The sequence below is a fragment of the Bombus impatiens genome, unplaced genomic scaffold, assembly GCF_000188095.3.
Source record: "Bombus impatiens unplaced genomic scaffold, BIMP_2.2 scf_1162, whole genome shotgun sequence".
Lineage (NCBI taxonomy): Eukaryota > Metazoa > Arthropoda > Insecta > Hymenoptera > Apidae > Bombus > Bombus impatiens.
This window is the reverse complement of record NT_177581.1, coordinates 193,212-215,339: the sequence shown is the minus strand read 5'-3', so window position 1 is coordinate 215,339 and position 22,128 is coordinate 193,212. Positions and strand designations below refer to the sequence as shown.

General features: G+C 33.5%; 1 protein-coding gene across 1 annotated transcript in view; it reads right to left on the bottom strand.

Annotated features, from left to right (window-relative positions):
- LOC100742199 (diuretic hormone 44) overlaps positions 1-22,128 on the bottom strand; it is a 79,008-nt gene that overhangs the window by 9,822 nt on the left and 47,058 nt on the right. The window contains exon 2 of the mRNA XM_003493497.4: positions 1,217-1,393. Within this exon, the coding sequence (XP_003493545.1) occupies positions 1,217-1,363 (147 nt within the window). The 5' untranslated portion in view covers positions 1,364-1,393. The remainder of the gene's footprint in view (positions 1-1,216; positions 1,394-22,128) is intronic.

Below are 22,128 nucleotides of genomic sequence, written 5' to 3'. Positions count from 1 at the left end.
AATCGATAGAACAACTTCCACATTTCGATATTTAAATCCACTTTTGAGAAAAAGTATGTCAATCATACTCAACGTTCCAAGCGTTTGCTTATAGTCATTGACATTTAACGCTTCAATCTATTATAGTTCTATTAATTTTAAGTAGCGTTCATCTGTACCACAATCTTTCAATTGAATCGCATCGAGTGTCCAAATATTTGTGCACTGTAGTGTAGGTTTCATCTATCTGTATTTATAAAAATATGGATTTGCATAAATGTCCGCAGTTTATTTATCGAATTAATACGTGTAATATCGTACGTTTAATAGATAAGTTTGTTTCTTATTTAACAGGTGCTGAGATTTTTATTCCACTTTATTTTACAATGACCATAATCCTATTATCTGATAAATTATCGACTATAAAAGGATAGAACGTAAAAAGAGTCCTGTTCGTTTTATCATAAATTATGTTATATAATAACTTTGTTATTTCAATATTTATCTCCTTAATTCACTTGCATAATATTACTATCGTCTTGTTGTCAATTTTCAGTGAGAATTTCCAGATTTTCCAGAATTTCCAGACTAAAACCTCCATGATGACCGTCCCGGCTGCGATCGAGAGGGGCCCGGGAATCGGTGTGAGCGACACACTGGGCCCCTCATAACGAGGCACAACTAACGCGATTATAACGGTAAAATTTCAGACGAATCCGAAAATGTGTGTAGAGAAGTTGCAAGATACTTATCGCGAGCATACACTTCGCCAAGGTCACCAAAATATTTAATTAAATAGTCAATCATTCACTGTAGTAATAAACCATGAATATGTAGTTTAATATGAATATTCAACACCGCAGCTTATATTGTAAATTAATATTTCACTATGTGTATGTTTGCAACAAATATCTTGTAATTCCTATATACATTTTCGGATTGGTTTTAAACTTTATTGTTATAATCGCGAGAGCCGTGTCTCGTTACAGCGCTAACAAAATTTCAAAAAGTCCCGTACAATGTACATCTGATATCTACATAAGTAAGTTCTGTGGTAAATATTCGAATACTTTCGTAGGGAACCGTGGAATTTAATAAAAGAACGTTTCATTGAAGAATAATAACGTGTACGAATACTTTTTTGCATCAGCTATCATACTTATTATAATCTTTCTCATATATTTTTCCTACAGCTATTTCGTGCAAATTGCATTTTCATAGCGTGAGAATATCGTACCTCTAAGTCTGGAATTCGGTGATCGACGAGAAGTAGGAGAGGATGATTATCCCGAGACAATTCTCTTTCATCGTACACGTAGGATATGGGTTGACATTTAGTCATAGCGACAAATAATAGAGATAGAAGCAGGCTCATAAGCGTCATTGTGTCTGCAAGCACAGGAAACGAATGTATCTGAAACAGAGTAAAGGTAAATTTTCATTAAACACTATAAGCCTGGTAATCATTTCATAGGAAACAATTTTCAAAGTGTTTTATTAAATTTATTATGTAAAACGTGTTTACTATAGCGACCAGATGTCTAACCAAGAGAGCTTTTGAATGTTAAGGCTTAACCATCGCAAATTATCAATACGATCAAGGTTTTAATAGGTGGAAAGAAAAAAAATTTTGGTTTACTCAATTTTTTATTAAAATCACGACGAGGAGTAATATTTTGGAAATTTTGAAGAGGATAAAAAGAGATAAATAACATTTTAATTTGTTTGTTGATGTATCCAATTTTCAATTATCCAGACACGTAGGTAAAAGGTTCTGTTAAATTTCTAAAATATTTAATATTTAAATTTAATTTAAAAATTCTGTTAAATATCGATTTTTCTCACTTATCCCCTTTCAAAAAACTGAAGCAATTTCAATCAAATTTTAACTGAAACTGCCTTTTTTACTAACATCGCTAAATATAAAGTCCCTTATGAATATTTAAAAGAAAAGTTCCATGGTGGATAAAAATTATTCAAAGCTGTAGACAAATGACGAATAATAATTTTGCTTCGTCCAATACTGACGCTATCTCTCTAATTCCTGCATTTAGTATGCACATTAATTTTGTAGAAAATAGTATAGAAATATGAATGAATTAACACCTTTAGATCCCGAGAAGAATTAAAATGAATAAAAAATTTTAATTTGTTACAGGAAGTTCGTTTGCCTAGAAACGTTTCGAAAATTTCTCCTATCTTTAATAAGTGAAAAAGAAAATTATCTTTAATAAGAGAAAAAAGAAAATCTCCAAGAACGAGGAAAGGATGATATAAACTTCATGTACTGTACAAGATGTTTCATCCAATTTTAACACATGAAATATCGTTGCTATAATTGAAATTTCGTACAAATATTTTCTAGAAAGAGAGTATAATAACTTGTAACAATAATTTCATTGCATTAGGAAGGAGTAATGAAATAAGGAATTTGTCTGTTCAAATGGACTATTCCATTTTATTTATCTGTATACAATAACCACTTCAAGAACGAATTCAAAGATAAAAGTCGATAACGTCAAAGGATCAAGCCGAATTCGTATTTGCAACGTTTTACGAAATATTTCGCGGAATATTACGCACGATTAGAAAAACGCAAACGAACATTCCAGTTTTATTTTTCCGAACAACTTTCCCCTTCGCTCGATACTGGCCACGATTTTCACTGACATTTAGATCGGCTGATATCGCATTCCGATCGTATCGAATGGCCACTTGAAAAATAACCAACTGTTTATCCGATTAAGTCGGACGTGCGTAGATTTTTCGACAAGTCTTTTATGTATCTGTTATATTTTTTGCTGCAGTCCTGGAATTTTCATGTCTCATTTCGTGTCTCATAAAAAGGCTTTTAATGCCCGTGAAAAGTATGTTTAGCAGAAAATTAAAGCAAAGAATTACGTATATTAATAATATTAATAATGAATGGTTTATAACAAGAATGAACCTTACTCGTGTTTTCTTTTTTGCAGAATAATCAGAGAATTATTATTTAGTATATTTTACTATTTACTATTTAGTATATTTTATAAATAAAATATTCGTCATATTATACAGTTGATATAATCTATAATCATCTATAATTATATATCATGTATAGTTAATGTCTAGTTGTATATTATTAAACTATTTATTTAATTGTTTAATTACGTTGTTGTATCATTACCTATATACAAGGTGTCCAATTTTAATCTATAAGTGTAAATTACATTTCAATACTGGTAAACTATCCACTCTATAAAGAAAAGAAACAGGAACTGAATGCTTTATAATGGTCTAGAATTACAAATATACCAAACTAACAACATTTATAGAATATGGCGAATATTTTGTTAAAAAAATTGATAACGATAGCTTGGGTTAAAAATTAAATGTACATGTATAAATTTAGTATGACCAATTCTAAACCTGTTTAATACTAAGCGTTGTTTACGCCCGATATCTGCAGCGGTTAGATTTTTGTTAAGTAATTGTTCGTTGATTTTTAAAAAGGATTAGAAACATTTAGTAATCTTTTTATCGATCGGTCGAAGATGGGCCAAGGTTCGATTATTCAAACGATATTATAATATGTTCGTAGCAAGAATCTTCCAATCTTTGCTACGGACATATTAAAATAATCAATTCGAAGCAACCCGCTAATCAAAGCCTTTTTTTTTCAGTCTTGATTTCAGTCATTCGCGACATTAGATTTCAGGTATGGAGATACTTTCTAACCACGCCTGTTTGTTCTGTTAACATCTGACCGAAAGGTCTTCGTCCTCTTGGCACCCTCCTCTGATGGAAGTGCCATTAACTTCTTCCCGTCATAATGCACGCTATCGTACACATACCCAAACCACGTTCATTTTCTCTTCCCACGATTTTAGTACTTAGCACGAATCATCCAATTTCTGACGCCCTATATGAGCAATAAATCGTTACATGCGCACTCTAACAGCGTAAATCGATAAAAGAAAGCGCGAGAAAAGCTTTAGGATATCGAAGCTTAACTATCGCAAATTATGAGCACTACAAAGACGTTTATATACATAGCAAGAAGGGAACATTTTGATTTACTTAACTCTCTATCAAGATTACCAAATATACCGATACCGTTTACGTCTTGAAAACGATTCGTAAAATGCTCTTTAATTTCATGAAATCTTGTAGTTACCGTTGTACTGCCAGAGATAAGTGCGTTCGTGCAGTTGCTCGTCCAACGTCTTATTTATAGCAAGAAGAACGCGACGCAGGAGCGATAAACGAGAAGGTCAAGTTCGATGGCGAATGAATTTGGGTCGATGTGCCGATATAGTCGTCGGCGATTGTTACGATGTCGTCAGCAGCGTCGTCACGGACGAGTTCATTAACACCGGCGGCTTAATCTACGCCCGGTAATTTAGGGTGGCCGTTCCGCTCTTTAATTACGCTGGTTCGTCACCTGCACAAACAGCTCGCTCCAATCTCTGCTTCCTTGTTTCTATCTTTTTATCTTTGTACTTTTAATCTCTGGTGCAGTTTGTAATCTACGAACGTACTCGGAAGGTGGTAATTAATAGTCGAACGAGAGGTAATCGAAGAACTGTTCGAGACTAATACGAGAGAAAGGAAAATTCGACAACGAATGTTAGTATCAGGTAACGGAAATGGTTTCTAGGTAGATAGAACGACTGGATGGGAACCTCGAGCAAGGTTTATAGCGCATTTTTCTGCAAGTTCAATTACCAATAAGTGTTTCGTCGATCGTTTTTTAATTTTCGATACACACAGGTCGCAGATTAGGTTTCGTTAGAGAATACGATGTAACGCTGAACATATGAGACGAGAAATATGTTAGGTAGTTGTAGCTTATGGATGCATCGCGGATTTTTATGCGTCAATAGAGAATTTGGAAGCGTAGAATTGTGCAGAATGTGTATAACGTGGGAAGATATATAAAATATCCAAAGTACGATGCATTGCGTAATAATTGATGCGTGATACAATTTTCTGAGGTGATTCTACGTTTTCAATTACATTCTGAGGAATACGAATGTGCATAAAAATCGGCGACTTATTTATGGAACAGTGTAACTTAAAAACCGTTTTTCCTCAAAATGTGTTAAATGTGTCTTGTTGGAGGTTCCATTCAGTTGATAAGATTTTTCCACTTTGCTAATCATTTGTCTTCTAATGGACATTAAAACATCATGCTTATCAAGGTGCAATGTCGATGCAAATACGTTTGCATTCTTCGTGATACTTGAATGAGTAATAATTTGAATAACCAACAATTTGCTATTTATCTAACATAATATGTCATATTAGATCGTTGTAGATGGAACGACTAAATTTTTAGTGAAATTTTCAACGTGGTTGGTTAAATATTCGATAGATTCTATGTATTTTGACCATTGCGCGACAAGGTCATAATTATTATCCTTAAAAGGTGTTCATTGAGTTGATTATGTAGCTATAATAATTAAACATAGTTTGATTCTTTAATACTTTATATTTTTTATATTGAGATATTATTGAGATATTAAAATGATGTGGCTCTTTAAATGGCAGCTTATATTTATATTATAGCATTAGTTTATCTAGCTGGACAATTCTCTATAAAAAAGTAATCTATTTATATTGAAAAATCGCAAGCTGAGATATTTTAACTTTAATTCGTCAAATTTAAATATTTCACCAACATTCGTCTATTAATATTACTAGCACATATCAATCAAAGTGTCCATATGTTTACAAATAGTTACATAGGGCATATTTACAGGACATATTTATGGCAGTCTACAAAAAAAAATCATTCTACATTTTCGTAGCCTTTCACGTAGATTGAACCATTTTCGCCCCTTTGTGCAGTCAGTGCGGAAACACTCTGTAATGTCGACTATTTCGAGGTTGCATGAAAATGGTAATGTTGCAAAGTTTGTGATAAGTTATATCTGTTATTGAATCGTGTTTCGTTATTGTGTACCAGCCACGGCACTATCATTTTCATTGTCCTGTTTACGAATCATAGCTGCCCATTGATAATGTCGATGCTTGTGCGCTGTTTTAAAGGACAATGACAATGAGCCGTGGCGAACAAGACGATTATAATGTGGCGAAGGGTACACAGATTTACACTTTGTATCGGTACAACTTTCCAGGTTTATGGACAAGGTGTAATCAGCTCTGCTGTTATTCTAGCTTTCTCGTTTTAACATATTGTGTATAGATAACGAGATACATTGTCTACCGTAAGTATTCAGTCACTTTGGCCAATTTATAGCAACAGCACAGAAATGTTAGTGAAATATATAAATTAGAGAGAAACTAATAGGTAAAAATAATACTTGATACAATGACGTTTTTGTAGGGTTAGCGAATGATAATATTTACAACGAGACGATATAAACTTAGGACGGCACTTAAAGGAACGCGTTAACGATAATTTGGCAATTATAAATGTAAATAAATAAAATAAATCTGATGTGGAGAATTCTAAGTCTGTCTAATATTATTTGTTGTTTACGGTCAAGATTTGTAGTGGTTAGATCTTCGTTAAGGATGATTTCTTGAGGCATTTCGCAAAATTGGCAACGATTCTGTCGCAAGCCGCAATAATATATTTAATTCTGTGTAGAAATAACTGTCGTATAATATGTAAAGTTCTCCTTATCGTACAAAAGTTAATGCATAATTGCGATCTTCGAATCAATTCAAAAACGTATACGTTTACGTGTCACGAACGAGCATAGAACTGCAACGCAGCATGGAGAGCAAATGCAGCAGATCAGTCACTTTTTGCCACACAATTTTGTCAAAAGCACGTATGTATTTTTAACGGTTGGAGAAAACAAGAAATTTTGAAACTCGTAAATTTGATCTCTAGTAGCCCTAACGTTTTATTAATTGATAATTATAGATGATATTTATTTTAATGAAATTCTACATTTTTTACATATTTGGATAACATTTCTCTAAAAATTAATACCGCAGCATAGATTTAAACAACTGTATTCCTTGGCAGAATTGTTGGCATTGTCGAAATGACTTTTCATTCAAATAATCGTTGGAACAAAATTTGTATTTTATTTGTAATTAGCTTTTTTATCTTAACCCTTTGCACTTCGAATTTTATTTCAATTTCGTTATCACCAGCTCCCGACTCTTTTAAGTGTTTTATTTGAAATTCACTTTAACTAAAAAATAAGACAATTTAAATAAATAAAGGAAAAAACAAATTCAGTTTTATTCACATTATTGTTGTATTTTATAATTTTTAAGTGTATGCTATATCTTGAAACAATTTCCAGGATGCACTCCTGGTTTTCTTTCGCATGTTTCATAAAAAAAAGTGGACAAGGAAGAATGTCGAGTGGGTCTCGACAAAGGAGCTCCTGAGATAAAAACTGATGTCGAGTCACACTCGACATAGGAGTGCAAAAGGTTAATGCTATTTGAATAATATTTGTTAATTTACCAGATACGAACATAGATATTTGTCTTTTGGTTCCACTAAGAGAAAATGTAGTTGTTTATTGATGGCACACAGAATTTCTACTTCAAAATTCTGATGTCACAGTTTAGATACATAATATTCCTCTCGTACTTTTTAATTTCTATGCTGTATCATCTGATCAAATATTTCAACTGTCCAGTTGTTTCAAAAGTGAATATTTCACGCCAATAGATGTATACGTTATTTTGTAGTAATTTATTTCTCAAATAACACGTTGAGGTTAGCCTGCAGGCAATTATTTTGTTATTGGTGTAATTATTTCCTCATTTTATGTATTCGTTTAATTTAATTTCAAATAAAAAATGCTCTGTCCTGCCCCTTAGATATACCGCGAACCAATGTGCCTCCGCAGGGTTAAAAGAGACCCTTCTTCACCGTACAACTCTCTGCAGAGGACTTTAATTACGTGCTGGCTGACGACAGCCAGAATAGAGGAAGAAAGAATGGGGAATAGGAAAATATTCCACGAGGCAACAGGCGTGAAATTATTCGCAGATGGATAGATCAGAAACAGAAGGAGCGCACGATATTCGCCGGAAAACGGCACAGCTTTATCGATTAACAATGAGATTTTACAAAGGTGTTCCAACTGGAACGTACTTCGGACCTTTGTAGAGCGTGTAATTTCTATAGTTGCGCTAAGCGACCCTTTAACGAGCAAAAAACGTGCTTAATCTCGAAAGGATGATGCGGGAGCGCTTTCTTTTTCACGACAAAGAATGAAATATTATAATAAATATATAATAATATTATAATAAACTCTATCTTTATATCCGCGCAAATAAGAAAAAACTTGTGTATCTATGGCTTATTGCTCGAATGTGGTAAATTTACGTTTGTGTATTTCACGTTTCAATCACGATCAAAATAACCGAATTATTTTACAACGTGACAACGTTTACTTTCAGAATTGTTAGAAATTTCAATTATTTTTGAATAATACGCGTTTGAGATTATACGAGGAAATGTGTATTTCTAACGTAGTTGACGACGCTAATGTAACAGAGTGAGAAACTATTTGAGAGATAATTTCAGAAAATGTTTAACCAAATACAAAGTACCAAATAACATGCAAAGTCATTTCATTTAGTAGCTAAATTATGAAATAATTCAAAGAGAAATCATTTGCTTTACTCAAAGGATAATTATTTGCGTATTGCTTGCGTATTTAGAGAATTAATTTAATCGAATCATAATTTACTATACATAGTTAGATATTCCAGCTATTGAAAATAAGTAAGTGACCGTGTTTGAATATATTTTTGAACAGTATCGATGTATTTAGAACTTTTGAAAGAATATACAAAAATATCGAAATAATCTTCTATGGGCCAAACTTGTTGGTAAAGACAACTATTTAACAATATTTAATAATATTTCGATCTGTGATTCTCTATCAAAATTGTTACGTCGATGAAAAATAGATGATCGACAGGCATTTCTATTTTAAAATAGTTTTAATTCGTTATATGCATATTGTATTTTATATTCATACTTCAATAGAAAAGCAAATCTTGCGAATCTATGCACTTTTACCAATTAAAATCAAACTGCGTTACAAATACCTTAAGCTAAAGGAACACATACTGCGTACAAAAATTTATGTAAAGTATTAATAAATATTCTTTGATCGTTCTAAGAGTTCTAAAAATTAACGTTAAGAGAAACAAGCCTTTAATACCAAAGCTTCGTGCTTTCATTGTCCAGAATTGTACACAGTAGAATTGATACCCATTAATATCACAATCTATTGATATCACAATAGGATTGATTCGAACACGTCAGAGGATAAATTGTTCATGTAACTGGATCGTTCGTATCGTAGGAATTCACTGATTCTCCCTATTATCTACGAGTTTTCGTTCAAACAACCGGATTCGTGTTTCGCCCAAATAATTGGATTCATATTCAGCTAATCGGACACTAAATAAAATTTCGTTCCAATGGATGGGGTTCGGACAAATGAAATCTTGTTTTACATCTTCGTTCGTAATAGAAATATTGAAACGTAGTGATTGATTCAAATTGTCAAAAAAACTATGAATCGGTCAAAATTTGGCATTTGTGCAAGATGAAGCTTCAAAATAGATAGAATAAACGCGTAAAAATAGTTTACAAAGGACGTGCTGTAACCGATGGTACAAGTGAAAAAGGCTGATTCTATTAGGTCGTCTGAAAAGTTTCTTTCGTTTTATAAGGAAATAGTAGATACACAACATTTTCCGTTTTATATTATTTTATCGAATTACGTATGATCCATTTTGTTCTATCAAAATAAGGATCACAACGTTCGACAGATTAGGTTTCATGTTTGTATAAAGATGTATCGTTGTAAAAGACGTGTCTATAAAAGAAAGACACTTTTCGAACAACCTAATACATGAAAAACAAGTCGAAAATTTCTTTCGTTTGTCCATGCCTCTCGATCGCTTTAATTAACCATCTCACTGTCGAATACATATTCTCGTGATAAAACGCCCGGTGCTGAATCCGTAAATTTATGAGTTCTGTATAATAAACGCGCATTTTGTAGAACGTATTACCTATTACAGATTGAGCAGTGAAAGGAGTAATTTTACGTATTATATTTGCGAAACATTACATTACATATTTAAATTTTTCGTATTACGTTAGTAGACTGCAGATTTTAATGCGTTTGCATAAAATTTAAAGATGCAAAAATTCACAGAACGAATACAATATAAAAGAATACGTAAAATAGAATATTAGTTGTAATTTCTGACAGGTATATTTCTATTTCAATTTTATCTGTTTACAGTTAGGCGCTATTACTAAATTATGTTTATAAAGATATGACAATTTGCATAAAAAATCTAATTATTAGTTCTTCTATTATATTCCGTACTACTTAATATCATACATGCTATGCAACAAGTCACGTTTAGATCTTGGATTAACTTCTGTCTATCTCTACCTACTGGAAAATTAAAAATAAATATTTTTCAATGGAGTATAGAACAAGCGATTATTGTGAGGATATAACAAGGTATCCTATAACTAAGGATACAATTATAGTTTAAAATTTGATATGTGATTCTCATTTTTGTTTGATCAACTAGTTATTTAAAGATCAGAACTTTTTGCAGGATGGTCAAACGAAAATTTTAGTTGGACAAATGAGGACAAATCGTGGACAATCATATTTCCGTTAAAAGTCAATGATAAAGTTCATATACGTTCTCCTATGTATTATTGGAATCTGTAATCGATCGAAAGCTGATCAATTTTCGTTGGAAACATTTTTTCCCCCACTATCGAAAAACCCAGAAAAATCGTGGAGACTGATTTTCAACTCACTCTGTATATACCTACGTAAATTATAATTTCTCTTAGCACATAATCACAAAATAAATGAAAACATATCTCTATAAAAGCTATAATATATTACACGTTCACATTTGGCTTCAACTGTTCCTCGTACTTTTACGCTGTTTTTCTATGGATCTTAACGAACTTGCCTCATTTCTCCTGCCTTCCACTATTTCCTTCTCACTCGATACACACACCAGACACAGTAGTTGTCTAATAAGCGTTTTAACGTACCTATTTCTATTTTACAAAGAACACATTTCCTTTTTCTCGTCCTCCAACCAATACCGGTTTCCCTCCTCCGCGTATCCACACCTTACACTCGCGATTAATCCTTGCCTGTCTCCGCTTTCCTCCCTCTCTAGATGCCCTGCCCTTTCCACTGTTCATATACATTTACGTATATCTCTTATTGTATTTAACGTTCATGACTTTATTCTATAGCACCTGGTATCGCAACTCTTTGTCCCTTTCATTCAGAATTTTAGATATACAGGGTGGCTGGTAACTGGTGGAAATCAGAGCGGAGTATCGTTTACGGCACATTTGGCAACGGAACGTGACAAAATAACACGGTTCTCTAACGAAAGGACCAACCTTTGATAATGGTCCGTCATTTTTCTTGCTGCCTAGATTGCATGCTTATGTAAATTCTTATTTTTATGAATAGAACGAATAAATGAAACTCGTATACGTATCAACATTTGATACCTATCCTAATCCAAATATTACAACGAGTGCTCTACTTTGGATATTTTGTATATTTTTCCATATTATACGTAGTAAATATTAATATAGTTGGTATATACAGGGTGGTTGGTAACCGGTGGTACAAGCGGAAAGGGGGTGATTCTATGCGAAAAAAGAAATCGAAAATATAGAATAAAAATTTTTTTTAATTTTTTTTTTTAATTTTTCCATCGAGACAACGATCTACAGTGAGATCCGTTATAACGAGACGTGATAAAATGCACGCGTATCGAGCGAAAATTTAAAGTCGATTTCCTCGAAAACAAAGCCTCAAACGAAAAATTTTTATTCTATATTTTCGACTACTTTTTTCGCGTAGAATCACCCCCTTTCCGCTTGTACCACCAGTTACCAACCACCCTGTATATATTCTGTTGCCTTAGATTTTCCATTCACAGATATTTTCCTCTATGTTTGACTGTCTGTCTTTGCTATATTCTTTGTTCTAATTTTCGTGGTCAGAAATTTTGAAATTTTTAGTATCGAATTTTCTAATTTATTATTTGATTGGAGATTTGCCGGAACAGTGAACCGACTGTTGCAGTACATGATTTTCTTATAATTCTGCATAAGTTCGATAATACTATGTTTGAGTATCTACAAGCTTTCCACGATAGATCTATTCTCTATGAACTCCGTCTGAAAAGGCTTCTATTTGTGCTGTATGCTTATGCAGGTATATTTATACTGTTGGTTTGGGAAAGAGATGACGTTGAAAGTTGCCACTGCTTTTCGTTTCTATTCGATCGCTACATGTATTTTCGAGTACAATAGTACGGAATAGTACAAACGACGATTTTATTTGAGATTTTTAGTCAGTGTCTAATGATAATATTACGATATGGTGATTAATTAATGTCGCAAGAAGGACAAGAACAGAGTGACTTTTTCTCATTTATTGCGCTTTCGTGTAGAATGAATTTAATGTGACGAATAAAATTTTTGATCTTACAGGTTATCGGTATTATAATAAAAAACTAAGCAAGATTGGTAGTAAAACAAATAACGTTGTATATGTAAATTTTACGAATTAAAAGTCAACTGATTATTCCATGTGGTATAAAATTGTAAAATTATAAAAAGTATTTTGTGACCTGAAACTTGTAACTTACTAACTTATTAATATTAGTAGTAATATATCACTATTCAAGATGGATTTGATCTCAAATTATGATACATGTTTTCATTTACGTACAATCGATGTAATTTTTAGAGCAACAAAGTTTGCGATGCTATTTATGATATGGATTGGGCCATACCACCTGCTGACATAATGAAGAATTTATTTTTATAGTAATAACTGACAGATCTGTTAAAATAACAAGTGATCATGTTGTAATTTCATCTTTGTAGTATCGTGGAAAAACTGTTGGAGAAATTCCAATGAACTACAGATGGAAAACAATAAAAGTACTGACGGGCCAAGAAGGGTGGGAAATTTCGATGGACAATATGCACGTGGCCTTTTAGGACATTCTATAATTAAAAAAAGTTTACGTAACCATCTTGGGTCAACAGCTGTAAAACACGTGTCTGTTGTAGCAACACTGAAAACTCTAGTATACGGACAACTTGATGGAGATAGTAATGAGTGAACAACTAATAAATACTCGGCGGGTTCGCTAGCTACGCTCGTAAAGGGCGTATGCGGTAGTAATATGTCGCGCGTTCAAAACCACTCCTGGGCATATTTGCAAAGGTGGAAAACCAAATATCATCTTAGAAGTATATACAACGGGCAAGTGGGTTTCCTGCCTCCCCCCTGCCTATTATGTTGTTGTGCTTTCTATGAGTGTTTGGGAAGTACCCCCGGAGATTTCGGTCACTCACTCGTGCTGACTATACACCTAGCCCCGCCCGTGGGGTTTTAGCAGATAAAAATCCGACACCCTTGTCCCGCCCCGTGCGATGAGATAAGGTGTGGATGAAGATTTCCCCACGTAAAAAAAAGGTTTTTTTTCCGGTACTACCCCGTACCCTCTCCCCGGAGAGCGCCGGTGCCTATGAACGTTCCCTCCACGTAAAAAAAAAGTTTTTTCTTTTTTTTTTTAATTTTTCCATCGAGACAACGATCTACAGTGAGATCCGTTATAACGAGATGTGATAACGTGCACGCGTACCGAGCGAAAATTTAAAGTCGATTTTCTCGAAAACAAAGCCCCAAACGAAAAATTTTTATTCTATATTTTCGACTTCTTTTTTCGCGTAGAATCACCCCCTTTCCGCTTGTACCACCAGTTACCAACCACCCTGTATATATTCTGTTGCCTTAGATTTTCCATTCACAGATATTTTCCTCTATGTTTGACTGTCTATCTGTCTTTGCTATATTCTTTGTTCTAATTTTCCCAATTGTCTCTTCCCTTTCTTTCAGACACTCCTTCACCAATATTTTCCTCTCACTCACTCTGTCTTTGTTATATTCTTCGTCATAATTTTCCCAATTGTCTTTTCTCTTTCTTTTAGACATTCCTTCACCAATACGCTACCCGTTCTTTTTCTAATACCTTTTTTCTACTTCAACACCGAGAAATGATTAGTTGAAAAAATATTTTATCTTTGATCTTGTACAACTTACCGTATGAAAGACAAGGAAAGACAACGCAAGTGTTTTTTATATTTACATTCTCCTTGTCTCTCACACACACAATTTCATGAAAAACATTGAAATATGTTCTAAGGTAAACATTTTCAGATTCGAGTGCCTTGATGTATTTTCGTAGAGTGTTAAAAACCGCATTGAACGGTATACAAAAAATGTATCTTTCCATTTAAAAAAAGCGAAGGCCAGCTTGAAATTTCCAGGGTACTGTGGCGTCAACGCGGCGCAACACCTCCCGGGCGGTCCGCTGGTACCAACGCCAACACTAGAGGGCTACGACGACAACGAGTCTGTCTAACTCGCTAGCGGTCGAATATACGAGCGATTGATACAAATACCGCACCTAGCGAGACTTCCTCTACGTCTAAGGCAGGGACTACCGGGCATAGCCTTACTGACGAGTCCACCGGTAGTCCCGGTACGAAACGCACGACTCTCTTTTCATCCGCCACAGTACGTACATATAAATAAGATTTGTGATCGTTACAAGATATTTAAGATCATTTAGAAGATATTTGCGTGGATCGATTAGAACTGGACACCCTGTGTATGTAGCATGCCACAGCACACTATACTGCAAGTTAAACATACCTTATTTTGTCATTCTGCGTCTGTTAATTCATTAATTCTGGACGAGTAAATTAACTTTCTCGCGTATCTACGTAGAAAATTGCGAAACTTTAGATCTGGTCTGCGTTTTGAGGTTATTAAAGCGGATTTCCACGTTCCATCCGCTTTGTACCGGATGCCTCGTTTAAATAACGTCCAACGATAGAGGAGATGTGCTTTCGCCATAAGGTGACCAACAAAATAATTAAACGTGGAATTTCGTGAGCGAAACGACCTCCTTCCGTCGAAATAACGCTAATTAAACCATATTTTACGTTCTATGTATTGCACGTTCATCTGGCAACCACGACCTAGAAGCTTCTCCCGTTCTTTGTGTTCCTTTTCAATTTATTTAATGGTCGCATAGAGTGCTCTGACCTTTCTCACTTATTTATCTTACAAGCACAATTTCGATTCCAACTTCGATAATTCTATTCGTGAAACGTGTCAACTAATAAATTCTTATAACGAACTCGCTAACTTCCTGCTCCATTGCTCACTTTTAAATATCGCGCAGATACTTTGCCAAAGTCGTTACAACGCCGCGAGATGATATATTGGGTTGGCAACTAAGTGATTGCGGATTTTGTCAATAGATGGTATTGTAAAATCCGCAATCACTTAGTTGCCAACCCAGTAATTGATATTGCATTTGGATTTACTTTTTCAGGCGCAAAGCCCTTAGCTTTAGATTTTCTTTTATGAATCTTGCCAGTTGCAATACTTATTTCCCGATGCTCGTCTTTGCTATTTCTGGCTATCCCCTATTTTTCTAATACGTTTAACCTAATGTCTTCGTACGTGCGAGTGGAACGCTTGCTTAACCCTTACCTACCACGAGCATGAAAATTTATTATATTTTTATAAAATTTATTATATTGGTAAAATTCAAAACGGATCTGAAAATGTATATATAGAAGTTAGAAATTTACTTGTTGAAAGCATACGCTTCGCGAAGACCATCGAAAGACCTGAACAGTGAACTATTCGCTATATTAATGAGCCTCGTTATATAGTAAGATCGTCTTTGACATTAATTGTATATTTAAGACTATTATTCATACTGTATACTGATATTTTTGACGAATTAAAGATATCTGCTAAGTTGATAGCTTCTCGATATAAATAGATTAATATTTTTTGTATCGGAAATGCCGAGATGAATCGATGAATATATGACAAAATATGTGGTACCATCGGAAAAAATTGACCGTAGCTTTCAAATTTTATTGAAAGAAAACGATCCTAAGGAAAAGTTTTTATGAGTAAAATGCACGTATACAGAGTTGATCACAAAATGTGATCAGCTTAAATTGTTGTGTTGATAGCGGGCCGAAAAATTTCTTTGCCTCGGATAACGGAGAGCTTGAAACTGAATCAAGAAGAGCTTTAAGACGATTATAGTACATTTTGTATGTCAACTTTCTTTTCGGAGTTTTCAAGTAATACAGTAAGTTTCAGTTGACTTCGAGACAGTGAAGTTGATATCGAAAGATTTCTAATCTAAATCCTCTAACAAACAGATTGAAGATAAACCAGACTAAACAATTCAAGAAGCCTGTTGAAAATTCGAATCCGTATTATAAAATTATCTATAGCATGCATGGGAACAAATAACAGGAAATACAGTAATGATATAAACGTCAAAATTGGTGGAAATCGTGATCGAAAAATGCGATAGATAATTACAGACGAGAGGAGAATTAATTTTGTTACGTCGAATTAAGGAGATTATTGTTATAAAATCGAATGTTGGTCCGGTTAGTGGACAGAGGGTCCACTATACTGTAATGTTTCGCATAAAATAATGACTCTTAAAGATTTTGATAATTTTCCACTACACTCCTCGTCAAAAAGATAGCCCAAGTGTGCTATCTTTAATTTCTCAATGACGCGTGTAAAATTTTTCGTCTGTAACGTATAATATCAAAACATTATGAGCTCAGAATATGCGGTTCGTTGAAAATAATTAAAAATATTATGAGGTTTAGTGTATAACAAAAAAAATTGCTTTATTTTAAGAATTAATGATAGCACATGTACAATAAGAAAATAATAATCACATAAATTGTAACTAACAATAATTAATTATCAAACATATAATACTTTCTCAGGCCATATTCAAATAAATAAAATATTCCAGTTAAATATTATACTTAAATATTTAAGTAAACGAAAATAAAAAATATTTCAGTTTTCGTATATGTTTTAGCGATGAAAAAGATATGGGGCTCTTAGATCTTAATCTCTGTTTCAGGGAACGAGACTGAATATCAGAAAAGTGAACGTTTTATTATCCGAAAGTTGCAAAAGAATAATACACACAGGGTTGTACACTTTTAAAGTTTGATACAATTTTCTCTGAACGCCTGACACGTTGGACGACATGTCGCAAAATTTTTATCATAAAATCATAAAATCTACAATGCTTATTACTTCATATGCGACGTGTATCTGTTAAAAGAGTTGCGCAAACATTTGGCCCATCGTAGGTGGTATGAATTGAGAAAGACGTAGGAAGTACAGGGGAAATTCACTCTGTATGCAAATTACTTTGGTGGCGAACATCGGGAAATTTTTCACGGTCGGTGGAACCACAGATGCCGCGTAGTAAATCTGCAGCTGCCTTGGAATATCTTGGCGTTATGAAAATTAACTTCGACAGATTATCGGCCGTCTTAATTCGACAGAGATTATACCGAACAGTTTCGAAATCTTCTTTACTTTGCATTTTAATCAAACTTCTTTACGCTTAAATTGCACGTGCATTGTGGTGTTCGCTGACGGCGGATATCTAAAATATTCTGCATTAATATATGTACTATTGCTTTATTAAAAAATTAGAACAAAAATACGCATTAAACAAGCGTTATCTTCAATGCTGTCGGGTTAAGTCGAAAGAGCGTATCTGTAACTTTAAATCACAAACGCTTAAGTCAAGTCGTTGCTGCCAGGTAGCAGAAAGACAGTTTATCTATATGTATATTAAATAAGAAAGCCGCATCCGCATTGAAACTGAAGATAACGTGTTATATTTCGAAAATGTGATAATTGCGAAATCGGTGCCTGGTTGTTAAATATTAAAATTCATTTTTCTCAAAATCACTCCACTGGATTTCTTTTTCTGGACATTTGGTGAACGTTAGAAGAACAATGTTCATCAGGTAAAAGTTAATACACGCGAGGAATTGCCAAAGGATTTACGCCGCGTTCGTCGAAATTGAAAGAGATTAACCAGACATTCGCAATGTAATAAATTCAATTTTCAATATCGGGTTGTTCGAAAAGTAATTTCGTTTTTCCACGGATATAGAAGTGGATTTTTTTGATGGGGAAAAAAATAGTTTTATTCGGTTATGTAAATTCAACCTGCCAGCAATTTCCCGTGTTGTTACGTAACGATTTGCGTGCACCAATGCCTTTATTTGGTCTTCATCAGCCTCAATCGGCCTTGCAGAACGTGATGCAACTTTGAGATCGAAATTTCGGAAAGCAATTCTGACATTGGCGTTTAGTCAATACAGTCTCTCCGTACATGGCGTACAATTTTTTTCTTGTTTGTACCGCATTTTTATGCTTTACGACAATAAGAAAGTCAAGGACGAAAATGCTCACTTTGGTTTTCCATTTTTGACTTGGCAAATTCGAAAACGTTTTTCGTATATAAAACTTAAAATGTCAGTTGTCAAAATGTATAATGATTTCATTAAAATAAAATCGTGTAGAATAAAGTTGGCTGCTTAAAAATACCACCAACGACGTTTGAATGAAAAAAACGGAATTACTTTTTGGACAATCCATACGAGTGCTGTATTTATAAGAACAAACGATACTCTGAAAGGAAATCTGTCTTTGTACCGAACCGAACGAAAACCAGTCCGTGTTTGTTTCACGCTTTTGTTATAATCTTATTAGCACAACATTTTTGAATATCAATTTTATTATACGACGTTCTTCTCTTATTTTTACTCGTAGAACATGTTGGCGTTATTTTGCCTAAAAAGGCAGAGACACCTTGCATTTTCTTGAACATAATTAAGAAAATGGAATCTAAATATATTTTATTTGAAATTTATTATACACGTAATTAAAGTTCATGTAATAGGAGCTCACCGACATACCTGTTATCTCCATATTCCATTCGCATAATAGGAGCTCACGTTCAGATAAATGAATTTAAACCGCGGAAGTTCGGTTAATCAGGTTTAACTAAAATTTCGTTCGAACAAATAGAATTCTAATTGATCAACTAATTAATAGAATTTATAAGAATAAAAACATACTCTATTCTGTTCAATACTTTATATATCTTTGTATATTATACGCATCGTATGCCAATTTCCTACAAACGCATAAAATCTCTAGTCTACTTGGTACTTACACCGTCCACATATAGAGGTACCTATACTTATCATTCGCCAAAAGAGATATTAGACGATTGATTCTGAAAAATGGACCAGCCCTGAGACGATCAAGCGTCCACGAGAAGAACGTAGAAATGTGCATTTTCTTGTCGCGAGGCTTCGAAAACCGCTGAGTTGGTTGAAGAAAGGAAATAGAAGATTGAACATAAAGAAGACACAAAAAATTAAAAGCGTCATTACCATTGCTAAAAGGAACAATTCTAAGTGTTAATGTCCTGGCTCAAAAGTAGCCTCTTGTCTTCGAAAGCTGTTGTCGTAAAATTAGCTACGAGAATCCTCACGTTCTGTTCCTTTGGACGAAACAGGGCCGGCGCAAGGCAGGTTCAGCGCGTTCGTCGGAACCTGGCCCCGTGTTTTGAGAGGCCCCGCGGTTTACGAAAATTACCCAATTAAAAAACACCGATTTTGATTAACTTTTTACAGAATGATAATACCATTAACAGATGTCATTTTTTTAGTAGCGGTGATTCAGTTTAAAGGAGTGAGAAAAATCATGAAAGTTCAGTATAACTCCGTAAAGTCCTCATATCCTGGAAACTATTTTAGATAAAAAAAATCCAGGCGCTTTCAGAGAAATGTACTTTTTAGAGAAATTAAACTATATCAATAGCTTTTTGCAAAAGTCATACATGATTACAGATTTTCTACTTTCATTGAATTTTTTGCCCCTTGAAAGCGAATTATGCATGCGAAAAATTATTACTTGGATTTGTTTAGAAAACTGCTTATAAAAATATATAATATGTAACAGCATTTGTAAATAAATAATTCCTCGTTGTAAAATTTAAGTGTAGGATTTCAATGTGTATTCAGGCCCCGCAAAATTTTTGATCTCGGCCCCGCAAAAGGTCACGCCGGCCCTGGACGAAACACAGCAGCTACAAAAGGTATTTGCTCATACCTTTATCTTCCAACGAAGCGTGTTTCTTTTGGACTCCGTTTCTATCAATTTCATTTTAGAAATATTACATTTTTATCCTCGTGCGAGAGTATTATCAAATGATACGAAACGTATCATACTTGGTGCTAATTGAGTATGTAGTATATAAATCCGATAGTAAATAGAACGCTGTGGAAATATTTTCTGTAGCCAGTGCATGTACTCCAGTATAGTTCAGATATGAAATATGATGTGAAAATAATTAAACTGAACGCGCGAATGGACAGGTAACAGAAGTTGCATTATAAATAACGAGCGTATTTGGAATTTATAATTATGAATTCTAACGAAGATTAAATCTGATTAACTCATTAAGAAGAAACGTTGCGTTCACTCCACGTTTCATTCATGCTTTCTGTTCCCTCAATTTACATTATTATATTATTTTCGTTATTGCATAGATGTATCGTAGAGCTACAATCACGTTTTTCGAAACACGACGCGATAAAAATTTCTGTGTAATCCAATGTAGGCGTATAAGAAATTATAAATAGATATTTGAAATTCATCCAAAAATAACGATGATTGCAACAATAATTAGCAGGAAAAATCCATTTCATCGCAATTAATACGGTCCTACAATATTATAAAACACCCCCAATTTAGAAAACCCAATTACGGAATATCCAATTTTCTCGTAGCTCTGCCGAAAATGAACGAAAATATAAATTAAATTCAATAATTTGTGCACTTCTATACATTTCGCGTTTTCATATACAGAAATTGTATAATAATTAATTACCGATATGGGAAACCGCAATCGATACGATAATTATCCCAAGGCCTGTCAAGGTTAGGGCCACCGGAAATTTATCGACAACGGAAGAGTAAGAGTAAGATTAATTCGGCATATCGATTTATCGATAACGCGCCAAACCCTAAATTAATTCATTAAAATTGCTTACTCAAAAGAGATCTGAATGTCGTTTACGACTTTCACGAAACAACGACCAACGACGATCTGATTTACATAATGGAAAATTGACTTTTCTTCTCCTAATTTCCTTTCAGCGTTGCTCATGCGGATCTGATTAAAATTCATTGTTGTAAATGTCTCTTAAGAATTTGTATTATCAACTTTAAATGATTCCATCGAAGCGAATTAAAGTGTCATTTGCGATTCATAGAAAGATCTTGATCGAATGATTATTTCTTTAACGTGTGTGTTGAGATTCAGTTCTATTCCAGAAGGTCTAAACTAAATTGTATTATATAGTCATAGACAAAAATAAATGGACACGTAGTGGAAATATCAACGAAGTTTAATTATTTACTGAATAATCTATATACTATGAGAATATATAATAAATAAAAGTTAAATATACAATACTAGTAGTAGTAGTAGTTCGATTATTCCTCATTCATATTTACTTCCACTGCCTGTTCATTTATTTTTGTGCAGGTCTACAATTGTACGATATAATGTGCTGGTACGTGTAATGATGAGAATACATTTCGGAAACAAATTAATATTTTAAAAATATTTCTTTCAAATATTATTCAAATAATACATGTAATATATTTAATAATATGCATTGAAATTAAGTACAAAGATGAAAGGTAACATAAATACGGTTCATAAAATTGATTGTTACATTTTTGCAACGAACTTTCCATGTGACTTTGATATTGTGTCAAATATTATAATACATTATGTTCGTTATACACCTACGTGAATCAATTATGATGTTTCAATAATGGCAACCTCAGTTTATGTAATAAATTCGTACGTACTTCGATGTTATATTTTCTGCTATGTTACGAAAATGTTAACTGCAATGGACATATATTGTTTATAATCGTATTATTTAATAATTAAAATGGAAGGGAAACAAACATTATGAATATTTAGTAAAAAGATTGTTTCTTACGTATTAGATTATAGACTCCTTTTCTGGCACAACAGAAATTGTTACAGTTTCGTTCAGATGTCAAATATCTCAGATTATTATAATATTTATATATTAATTAATTAGACTCGAATATACTCAATCTCGTGTCACATTCTTAGTAACTT